This window comes from Heterocephalus glaber, unplaced genomic scaffold, assembly GCF_053883595.1.
Source record: "Heterocephalus glaber isolate CG9 unplaced genomic scaffold, H.glaber_assembly_v1.0 deba00000594, whole genome shotgun sequence".
In the NCBI taxonomy this organism is placed as follows: Eukaryota; Metazoa; Chordata; class Mammalia; order Rodentia; family Bathyergidae; genus Heterocephalus; species Heterocephalus glaber.
Genome location: NW_028258151.1, coordinates 24,146,103 through 24,158,176, shown reverse-complemented (window position 1 = coordinate 24,158,176; position 12,074 = coordinate 24,146,103). Strand labels below are relative to the sequence as shown.

At 44.7% G+C, this 12,074-nt stretch overlaps 1 protein-coding gene across 3 annotated transcripts in view; it reads left to right on the top strand.

Moving 5' to 3' along the window:
* Window positions 1-1,031: 1,031 nt before the first annotated feature.
* The window catches only part of Slc1a2 (solute carrier family 1 member 2), a 150,446-nt gene continuing 139,403 nt past the window's right edge, over window positions 1,032-12,074 (top strand). Inside the window, exon 1 of one of the 3 annotated variants that reach the window (XM_087205597.1) lies at window positions 1,032-1,634. Coding sequence is in view for 1 of the 3 variants with exons in the window: in XM_004852038.3 (XP_004852095.2) it covers window positions 1,618-1,634 (17 nt within the window). In the remaining 2 variants the exon portion in view is untranslated. Of the gene's footprint in view, window positions 1,635-5,282; window positions 5,512-12,074 lie in introns of those variants that run through there. The other 2 variants (XM_004852038.3, XM_013074848.3) reach the window with 2 other exon arrangements.

Genomic DNA, 12,074 nt, shown 5'->3' with positions numbered 1-12,074 from the left:
AAGTGCGCCTCCCACCGGGAGGAAGACGGCTGGGACCTCTGTCTGGGGCGCCACCAGATGGGTGGAGTTTTGAGGCTCTCGCCGGGAGGAGCCTAGCAGGTCCCAGGCGGCAGGTTCACACTGCTGACCAGTCCAAGGCGCGTTTACGCCTCGCAAATCTTCTCACAAACGCCCGTTTAATTTTCACCGCGGTCCTGCAAAACGGGTGATTTTGCTTCCCATTGTTCAGCGGAGGAAAATGAGGCTTTGCCTTCTCGGTGGTCACAGGGTCCGCAGGTGGTGGAACTGTAGACGTCTGCCGCTTCCCCGTCCCAGAAATAATAAAAGCTGCCCTCAACTCATTACTATGCAAAGCTGGCCAAGAGGCTCGGACCCTCCCTTGCACCGGCCCACTGGTCTCCGCGAGCCGCCCCCAGGGCTCAGAACCCTGCGGCGAGCCGAGCTCTGGGTGCGGGCGCGTCTCCAGCCCCTTGCGTCCGCCACCTCTGGGCGCCTTCCCGGCCTGCGCCCCCCGGACCACCTAAAACAAAAATATTTAAATAAAATAAAAGGCCTCCTTTGCTCCCCGCCCGCCCCCAGGGAGCTGCATTAATATTAATCTTGATGAATAATTGAGAGCGAGAGATTTATGTAGGCTTCCGCGGCCGCTGCTCAGGCTCTGCGGGGCTGGTTACAGCCGACGCGGGAGATGAGGGTGGGTGTGCCCGCCTGTGCGGGCGAGTGTGAACCAGAGCAGATGTGCCAGGGAGTGAGGAGGAGGAGGCTGCAGGAAATGGGGACGGAGGGGCATCCCAGGTCTCCGCGCTGTCGCCTGCGCCTAGCGAGGTGGCCCGGGACCACGTGGGCTTGAGGGGAAACAATAGCGACTCCTTAGATTCTCCGCTCCTGCCACCGGCTGCCCAAGCTTTCCCGACGACCGGCTGGGTCTCTTTTCTTAGTTGGCTAATTCCTGGCGAGATGCCGGGTGGGGGGGAGGGACGGCAGAGGAGGGACCGCGTCTCGAGAGGAGAGGCGGGGGAGGCGGTTAAAGGAGTCGCCCGAGGCTACGGCGCGGGTGATGTCAGCTCTCGACGAAAATAGAGAGGGATCGCCTGCAAATCCCCAGCTCCGGCGGGGCTAAACCTTGCAATCCCTCCCGGCCGGCGCCGAGCCAGAGCGCAGGGGCCTCCGCCGCCTCCCCCGGCGCGCACAGCCCCGGACACGCGCGCACGCTCGCCACACTCCCCCGCTCTCACGCCGCCGGCCCCGCAGCAAAGCACAGGTGGCGGCGGCGGGGGCGCGCCGTTGGCTCGCTCTCTCTTACAGCCCCAGAGACAGTGCTGACCGCGGGCAGCCAGCCTCGGTTTCCCCCAAGCGTCTCTCCGAGCGCCACGGCGACGCGCGGAGGGGAACGCCGGGCGCGCGCCGTGGAGAGCTGGGACGTGGATTAGCGCCCACAGGAGCCTGCAGCGCCCGTTGAGGCGCTAAAGGGCTTACCCAGGAGGGGGGAGGAAGGGCGGGGAGAGAGTACCCCTTAAATACCGCTCCCCGCCGCGCTCTCAGCTCACCCGGCACCCGCTCGCTCCCTCGCCCGCCGCTTCCGGACTGTGCCGAAGAGGAGGGGGCGTTCCCCAGACCATGGCATCCACTGAAGGGTGAGGGGGCTTTTCTGGGAGCCGCGCGGGGGTGGCGGTCCCCCATCCGGGTTGGGGACCGAGAGGTGTAGCGCTGGGCCTCGGGGATGGTGGAAGAGCGAAGACGGCTGAGAGAGAGAGAGAGAGAGAGAGAGAGAGAGAGAGAGAGAGAGAGAGAGAGAGAGAGAAGGGGTTGTTTTAATTGCACGGGTAAGGTACTGTGGAGGTGTGAAAAGTGTGAAGAAAAAAAATCCTCTTGAGATTACTTTTGTGATTTAAAAACAATACGGATTGGCCAGGGTGTGGTGGGGGAGTGCAGTGGGCGAGCGCGACCCCGGCTGGGAATGGGGGACCCGCCGGAATGAATGAGCTAGACCAGGGCCGGGGCGGGGCGAGGATCAGCGCGCGCTGGCCTTGAACGCCACGTTTGCAGTAGCGGCGCGGCTCTGAGAGCCCTCGGATCCCTCCTTGACCCTGGGTGGCGGACTGGCCAGCTCCAAGGCGGAGTGAAAAAAGATTTGGGTGCTTCCCGGGAGGAGGCGGGAAAACTTGTAGTTTTGGGCAGGATAGGAGTCTTCAGACTCTTGTTGGCTTCTCTGTTTTCTCCAAGGCCCTGGAGTAGCCTCTTGCCTCCTGAGCCTACAGTTAGCATGGAGAAAGCACTTACTGATAAAGACCGCTGTTGTCGGAAAGAGGGAGTTGGGGCTGCGAGAGGCAAAAAGATCCCGTGAACACTCGCGTGTCTAAGGAAGGGTCGGTCTCTGGACCTGTGTCTCCCAGAAAACATTTCAGGCTTGGTAGAGTTTGAGCGGGAATAACATGACTGGTGGGAGAACTCGGTCCAAGGATGAATGCAGAAGATGGCAATGAGCCACTTGTATGTTGCCTGAAAAGTAAATATCAGGGTCGCCTCTGGGCTCAACTGGAGAAGTCTTTGGCCCTGGCTCTTTCCAGAGTTTCTGTCCTATGTTTTATCAACTCCACAGGCTAGTTTGAGGGGAATGGCTCTCTCAGCAGGAGTGAAGACCTGGTGTCCAAAGCGCCCGGTATCCTGACTCCAACTTGAAACAAAGGAAAACAGTTTTAAAGCTGTCTGTGTCCAAGGGAAGGAACTGATCCTTTCTCAGTCCCCTGGAGTCCTTCCAGAGAGGTCATAATATGAAATTTCCTCTTTTTGCTCTAACAGGCTTAGCAATGTGGACTTTTAAAATAACTGTTTCTCAAAAATATTTTCAAGAAAGACACCTACCAAAAAGGAGGGAGGTGGTATCTTGTGCAAAAACAAAAACCAAAAACACCCAGATCGCTAAATTAAATATAAAGAATCCATATAGGGTAATATAGGTGCCTCTCCGTGTTTTTCTTGAAAGGCTTTCATATTAGAAAAGATATAAAGGCTTTTCTGGCTACCTTTAAGGCCTTTCTAAACTTACCTTTGCTTGTAAAGACTAGGTTGGAAAACATCCGTGAAAAAGATGAATGATGGTCCTCTGTCAAATCCTGCATCCAACTCATTCCCAAATTTGCTGGCCAGATAAAGAAGGAAGAAGTGAAGACACCAGAACTTTCCAAACTGAGTGTGTTTATCTCACCTTTGTCCTCAATGACAACTGCTGAATTACTGGACATTAAATACAGAGCAGAAGTAAATTTTAGTATCTAAGAAAGACTCACATACAATAAGTCATCTTTATTGTGCATTGTTAAGAAAAGATTGAACAAAGAAACGTGCATTTAAAGAGGTTAAAAAAAAAAAACCCAAAACCTGGAAGGCTAGGGAACACATATAGAAAGATCTGTGATCCATTATTTAAGAGCAGTAAGAGCAGAAAGATCTGCGATCCATTATTTAAGATCAGCCAAAGATATTCTCAAAGCCCTTTTTTCCAGGAGCATTTAGTGAATCCTTGTTGGGTAGAACATCCATGCTAGGCTTTGGGGCATGGGGCACATGAACACGTAACAGTCTGGGAGCTGACTTTCAGAAGCTCCAGTTGAGAACTTTTATTACTAAATTTTTCTTTTAGGCTGGTATTTCTTGGTTAATACCACTTGTAAAGGAAAATTCACCAAGATTTCCCAGGATGGTCTCCTTTGCTAGCCTTTGCCCTCCAGCAATATTAAAGCTGTTTTTTTTTTTCAAACATCCATTATGGAGAAGTATGCCAAAATAGCCATGTGATTATAGCTTTCAATTTATGTATTTTTAATTCAACTCTGACCTAAGAATTTACCGTGGAGTACTTTGGTAAACTGACCATTTTGGTTTATGTCATGATGTAGATGCCATCAACAAAATACACTGATTACCAATTTTTAAAGAACTGTTAAACGCAACAGTGATATCTTATGCTTATTTAGCACTTCAATTTGAAAACATTCATGTGCATTACAACATTTGAGTTTTTTAATAATTCTATGAAGGAGACAGTCCAATGAAAATAGACTTTAGGAATAAAACTATATAGAATATAATATCTTCTCAGGAGGATCCAGGACTTGGCAGAGCTGTGGGGTTTTCTCTGGAAACATCAGGTATCACTGAAGAGTAAGCTGGGCTAGTTGGTACAGAAGATAACTGGCTTTGTCTCAAATACTTGGTGTATAAACCTACAAGTTGCCTTTTAGAATATTTTCTTTATAATGTATGTACTTGCTTGTTGGGAGCAATGCAACATAATTTTAGGGTAAAATCATTTGGTTAGCCTAGTTCTCCTGCCTACAACCCAGCTATGGAATTCCGAGACATAATTGCATTTTGGCCTCCGATCACAACTGAGACCTCAATGATCGGTGATGCTGGGATTCTCCAGGACAAGAAACATCCTGGGAGCTGAAAACATCCTGGGAGGAACAAACATCTACCCAGTTCCTCCTTGTTCTTGGATTATTACATCTTACTTACGCAGGATGTACTGAACTGTCTGCAAGTCACTTGTTACACTTTGTTTCTCCCGATGTACTGAATAAAAGGTGTGGTAAGCTGGGGGCTTTTGTGTTTGCTGCCCAGAGCAGCACTGATCAGACCCAAAGCTCAGCTTCTTCTCAGTCTCATTTTTCTACCTTTCCTGTAATTTGCCGTGTGCTGCCGTGGCTCGCAGGAGACCAGGACTCACTGCAGAGGTTCTAGTAACGTCCGCTTCCCCTGTTCCCTACACTTGATCTTTGCCTTTTGTACACCATACTCACCATTGTCTGGTTACTTCAAGTTTCTGATTATTTGGAATTGAGATTATGAGTATCTGGTTTCTGTAAAAATCAACAGTGTCTCTTTAGTAGTTCCCAGATGTCAAGAAGCATTTTCTTGTAAAGCAAGGTTTAATTTGATGGTTGAACATTCTTTTTTTTTTTGTACCTGGGATCAAACTCAGGACCTTGCGCTTGTGAGGCAGGTGCGGTGCCACTGAGCTAAACACCCAGCTGAACATTACTTTTTCTGTGTCTTTTGTTGTAGATAGAATTAGAGATAGTTTTTAGGTCCTTGACCCAAAATGAAAAGAGATTGTAAGTAGTGGCTGGTAGATAGACTAGTGTCTGTTATTGAGTGGTCACAGTGGAGTGTCCAGATGCTGGAGAAGCAAGCATTATACATTTTCAGGGCGAGGGACAGCTAGGTCACTACAGTATTTCAGAAATTCAAGGTGATTTGTTTTCTGATTAGCTCCCAGGAACCAAGGTGCCAGGGTAAAAGCCAATCACGAGGGCTTGGGTTTCAGTTTGACTTAGAAAGAATGTGATGTAGAAAACTGTGGGCAGCTAAAGACTCTGGAGAAGGAGACCCCTGAATTTATTATTTCAAGCAAAGGAAAGCAAAAGATAACATTGGCCTCCTCCTTCCCCCGGGGGATGAAGTTGGGGTCAGCTGGAAGAGGACCCCGTGGAGTGGATTTACTGAGGGGTGAGTGGAGGGCCAGGGGTTTGGGCTCTAGAGGGATTTGCATAGTGTGTGCCTCAGGCTTTGCCGGAATTTTGTTTCTTGTTTTCTAGAATATAGAAATTGCCCCCCTTGGGTAAAAATGGATATTAGGGGCGTTATGAGAAAGCCATTTCATGTTTACTAAGACAGTCTCCTGTGTGCAATTGAAAGCTTAATTCTCAAGAAATAATTTCTAAATCCAAATGAAATTCGTAAGGTGGAAGCATGAGGTTATTAGAAATCAAAAACAGGTCTGTGCAGTAGTATCAGTGATGATTTCTTTTCCCCTTTATGTGACATAATTAGGTGTCCTCTCCTTGGGCTTTGTCTTTAAGGGATGTGTCAAATAAGGAAGTCCTTAAAACATGATGCTTCGGCTCCAAAAGCAAGAAATATCTAGCAGCTAAGTGCGAGCTTTCTGGATCAGTGTGCCGTAAACCCTACGCTTCCAGAATTGCAAAGCTTTTTCACACTGGGAAGCTCAACACAGGTTGATTTCAAAGAAAAGCTCTCCACCTTCCCCCATGGCTGTATCACACAATGCCCACGTGTCTGGTTTTCCGCCTTCTAAAGGTAAACTAAACTGTTTTCTATATTGAATATTTCCCTCATTGGACTGTTTGCCTCTCAGAACGAACTGAATCTTCTTCACTTCATTTTGATCACCTGCGATAACTATTTTACTCTAATAAAACCTTAGCAGTAGAAGGCAGAAGTGCCATTTTCAAGATAAAATTTTAGTTTTGTTTTCATTTTAAGAACTTGTCCTCACAGTCTGAAAAAAAAAAAAATCTACCAAATGCCTGCCATTGCCATGCTTATAGCTCTCACTTGCATGCCCCTAACAGCTTGCTGGGGGCAGTCAGGATGCTTCATAGAAAGGGCTTTGGAATCCAGATTATGGCAAATCTCTTTTATTTACCAGGATTGTGAGCTTGCTCTCTCCACCCTCTGTCCATCCCTCACTCCATAATGTTCCAAGTGCCAAGTCCTTGGAATGAATTAATTAAGGGAGTGCTTAAAAATATCTCATTGCTCTATTTCCACATGCTCATCATTGACTGGAGGCAGATGGGCTGCATATTTGTTGGTGGAATAGAAAAGGACTGGCATCTCTTTATAAACCTGTCAGGTTGTCTTTACATAATGGCAGAAAAGACAATGGACCAGCAGGATTAATGGACAATGAAGGGTAGATTCTTAAACTTTTAAAGAGAATACCTCATTGTTTTAGGGCTTTTTTGTTTTGCTTTGTTTTGTTTTGAAAAGGTGGTTTTCTCAACAGTGTTGCTATTTACTCATTTTTTTTTTTCATTCATCTACTGATGTCTCACTTAGACAAGCAGATCTACCGCTGTCTGCTGAACTTCTGGCTGGTGATTTTGGCAATCTTGGCAGCTGCTTTGAATCATAGACTCACTGAGCAATGAACTGCACTTTGCAAATGGGATGAAGGGAATGAGCTCCATTTTGGCAGCTGGACTTGATCGGTGTCAATCCCAGTTCCCTGTAGGATGGGTCCCAGCAGACCAAATGTTAAAGTCCTTGAATGAAGTCTTAGAGGACAAAGGTGGAGACATTGTCCACAGGCTCCCTTGTATATTAAAGGCATCATTTAAATTGCGGAGAGTACTTTCTTCTGTTACATTTGATCAGGGGGCCATCTGTCACTTGCTGTTTGTAATCTGGCACAGGCCTTTCCGTTGTGTCCTCCTGCCATCCCTGGTTCCCAGGCATTGTGCTCTGTGGATCACAGAGCAGGTGACGAAGTTGAGGGTGGGTGAGACCCGTCTGCCTCTGCCCGGGTTTTGCTCTTGGTACAGCACTGAATGTCACGTGCAGGGCACCTGCAGACTGCATGCGGCCCAGTGTATATTTTTTTCTCATAGGGCATTTCAAAAATATTCAGTTTAGTTGCTTAACTGAAACATATTTCACCCTTAAAAAAGGTCTGATTCTGGCTTCTCTTGAAATCAGATGGTCTAATGAAAAAGAATTTGCTTTCCGGCTTTGTACCATTTATTGAGTAGTTACAGCCCAATATTTTAAAAAGTACTTTACATTTATTAACTTATTTAATGCTTATAACGATATGCTGCCACGGGGACTATTATTAGTCATATTTTGCTGGTGTAAACACTGAGGTATAGAATGATTCATAAATTGTCTAAGTGCCCACTGCCAGTGAGTGGAAAGTCAGGCAGTGATCTTGGGGCCTGGATCCATACCCCTAATCAGTCAGCCACACCTCTGTCCTGCAGAGGCAGGAGTTTGCTGGGGCTGAGGAGTGGCTGTACCCTGAGACAGAGCATGTGTCTTGAAGGCTGGGCACAGTTTCTGCGGAACTCTTCACCCTCGGTACTTATTTAACCCATTACATCTCCAAAGCTACTATTGAAGCACTGAGGGCTTGGATTCCATCCTCTGGGTGTTCCATTGCCTAGGGTTTTGGACTGGAAGGCTTCTTGAGAACTCCACTTCTATGTAATGAAAAGTAATTCAGCAGTTTTCCTTTTGAAGCCTTTAACCACTTCTTGTTATTTTATTGGCTTTAGCTTTGCTCTGGGTTGTTCTTAATAAGGAATTCTTTTGCAATTATTATTATCATCGTTATTTTTACTTAAATTCTTTTATTGGTACATTTTAGGTACACAACACATTTACATTTCTCATTGGGAGCTACATGATGCATCTTGATTCTTATTTTTTCCCCATTCCTAGCCCTCCCTTCACCCCCTCCACCCTTCCCTATTTACAAAGACTTTGTTTCCATTTTTTCCATTTCTCATAATTTTTCATTTCCCTTCTTTCCTTTCCCCTACCCGTCCCACTACCCCTACCCTTTTGGACCTTCTCTTCCTATTTCGCGTTATCAATTATTCATTCTAATCATTGGTGCATTTTAGGTATACAATATAATGACAGTCATCATTGGAAATTTGCACCCTTACATAGTCTCTCTTGGTTCTTATTTTTTTCCCCTTCCCCAGCCCTCCCTTCAACCCCTCCATTCCTCCCTATTTATAAAGACTTTGTTTCCATTTTTCATTTTCTCATATTAATGCCATTCCCTTCTTTCCTTTCCCCTACCCCTCCCACTTCTCCTTCCCCATTGCCCCTTTTCTTCCTATTTCACATTATCTATTATACCTTTTAGTCCTTATTTACACTTTCAGTTTCTCACACCAGAGAAACTATTCGGTATTTATACATGTGTGTCCTATTTATTTCACTTGAGAGTATGGCCTCAATGTGCATCCACTTAGCTCTAAATGTCTCTAATTTCTCATTTTTTATGGCTGAGTAGTACTCCATTTTATAAAAAAACCACACTTTCTTTATCCAGTCTCCAATTGATGGGCATTTGGGCTGTTTCCAAGTTTTAGCTATCACAAACTGTGCTGCTACGAACATGGGTGCACATATATCACTGTGGTATGATTCTTTTAATTCCTTGGGGAAGATACCCACCAGAGGAATAGCGGGATCAAATGAGACTTCCAGTCCTAGTTCTTTGAGCTTTCTCCATACTGATTTCCACAGTGGTTGCACCAGTCTACACTCCCACCAGCAGTGGAGCAGGGTTCCTCTTTCCCATCTTCTGCAATTATTGATTATCAAGAAGTGAAGAGCATTGTCTCCTTCTAGATGCAGTGCTTTGAAACATCCCAGGTTATGATGACGTGGGCCAGTCTTTGGAATAGTGTGCCTTGGATATGTGCATGTTAGTGGTGTGGCTGAACATTTAGCAGCCCCTGGAGTTTCCTCTTCCTTTTGCAGTCTTCAAGTGTGGTTGTTTAGGATTGTGACTTAACTTGCCCACTTTCTCAAAACAGCTATTGGCTCTATTGCTCTAGCAATAGACTGATGTTTTTTGTTTTGTAACAGATGCAAACACTGATGACCTAGGGATGCCTTTTGCATTGAGGAAGAAATCTTTCAGAGGCCATATTTCTGTATATTATGCAACAGGGGCCAGACTAAACACCTGACTCCCTTTGGAAGCCTTCAATTATTAGGGAATCCCACTTTCCACAACATTCCATTCTCTTGTGATGAAAAACAAGTTCCTCTACCAAACATATTATTTGGTAATAGTGAATGGTTGCCATAGATCAATAGTGTCCATATTATTAGTATAGATAGATATAGATAGGACAATTCATTTTAACTTATTCAAATGAATATATACAATACCTATGTGACTTCATTCAATCCTCAGGAAAGCTCCTACTGAATATTTTGCAAATGGAGAAACTGAACCTGAGAGAAGTTTAGATTTTCTGTTGTGGCTGGGTTCCTTGTTTTGTTGCCATATAATTCTATGATGCTTCATAGTGTGTGTATTTTGCAATTAATCCACATTGTCTTAAACTTTCACAGACTCGCTCTTTGTTGTTGTTTGTGCTTGTTTGCTTTTGATGTTTTTTTTTTCCCCCCTGGTTCTGGGGATTGAACCTCACATTTCTGCACTGTGTTTTGCTGTGGCTCCAGTGAGAGTCTCCAGCCATTTTGTTGAGAGACAGCAAGATAAGCAAGTGTCCCTGAAGAACAAAGGTTATGATGATTATAAGTGGCTGTGTGCAAGAAGCACAGTAATAATTCCAGAAAGCAGTTAGTTTATCTTTGAATGGAAATGGGACATTTAAAGAAAATGCCACCATAAGAGGAAAGTAGAAATAAATTTAGGCAACTGAGAACAACTGTCATATGTATTTGTAGACATTAAACCAGAGAATTTCAAATGGAAGATGTGGCAGTGCATGAAGGAAGATAAGGAAAAGGAAGACAGAAAAAAGAAGGGAAATGCTCCCTTCCATTGGGTATCAGGAGAAGCCAACTGGTATAGACCAAATTGGGTTTTTGTTTTTTATCTCAGTCTTTCCTTAAAAAGACAGTTGGGATCTGGTATCCAGCTTTATTGGGAAAGTGCATGGAAGTCAACGTAAGCAAAACGCAATCGGATGAACTTGTTAAGGGGTGAAATGGATTGGAATCAACTGACCTGGCACTCATCTCAGACTCCCTATGGAGTCAGGGAGTGATGGCACCTAGGGGAGTGGCTCAGCTGTTATTTTTTATATTTACATGCAACATATGGTCTAGGAAAAGTGTTGAGAGTAAATATTGAACTAATTTCTGAGAATGGATTAGAGAGTAATGGAATTATAGACGGAATATTCCCCAGTGTTTTTCTGGGATTCAGAGTCATCAATCAGCAGACTTATACATGAAATCATCATGGGCTCATAGCACTGGAAGGACCATTGATTTTCAGATCATGACTAATTGCTCAGATTTCAGATGAAGAACTCATCATTTTAGGAGTTCATCTATGAATCTGAGAATACTCAGATTTGTATTCTTTTCCCAGACCTCCGTGTGTTGAATTCGGGGCATTGTTGCTGGTTGGTTGGTGAGACTCTGAGATGGAGATGCCAGGGCATGAAGTTGACTATAAATTAGTGCTGTCAGCATAAAGTCCCGGTAAGGGGAGCAAAGGGAGAGGTTCAAACAGTCACAGCACAGGTCTCAGCATGCCCACGGGAAGATCTGGAGCAAGGATTGCACTTTAGAGTGGTCCCCTGTTGAGACAAGATGCAGGGTCTTTCCACCCTTGCATTAGTAGCCATGGGGCCTGAGTGAGTACAGGACAAGGTTTGGGAGTGGGGTAGAGGTAAGAGCTGTCACTTACTCACACTCCCAGCAGCTGAGCCAGTGAACCTTTCTGTCCTGGTTGAGGCCCAAGGGTGACCACAGCATTCGACATAGACTCCAAGTTCATATGTTGGGGAGACAAGATCATGAATGCAGTTGCTTCATTCTGAATATCCAGGCCTCCATAAAGCTATCATCTATAATATAATGCTATACTTTGTAGATTAAAGAAAATGAAATTACAGTTATATAAGGAAGAATCAGTTCCAGGGATCTGTTGTACAACATGGAGACCACAGTTAATAACAATGTATTGTACACTTGCTGAGAATTGAAAACTGCTGAGAGCACATTTCACATGTCCTCACCACAAAATAATACATGTGCAAGACCATGGAAATGTTAATTACCTTGATTTAGCTATTCCATAATGCATACCTATGTCAAAGCATCACGTTGTACACCATAAATACATAGATCAATTTGTCAATTGTAGATAAATCAACAAAGCTATATTTTATATATTTATTTATATATAAAAGTTCCAGATTTATTAGAAGGTAAAAATAGTTGAAAAAGTCAAGCCTTTCTTGTTGTGTTATAATAAAAAGTTATTTATATGTCATCACTGTGCATGTTTAGAAGTCCTTTTCAGAGGCTTTTCTCAGAGAAATGCAAAGAAAACCAAGCTAATATAGCTACTCAGTTGGAATCCTAAAGACCATGGCCATTTTAAAATAACTGGTAGTCTCCATTTTGTTAGCTTATAGAAGCTCAGAAGGTTAAAGCTAGATCTTAAAAAGAGGACATAGTAGGGAGAAAATGGAAGAGGAAGTGGATTCTTGTGGGCAAGCGTGGGAAGAATTAGGGCTTGTCACCTTTTTCTT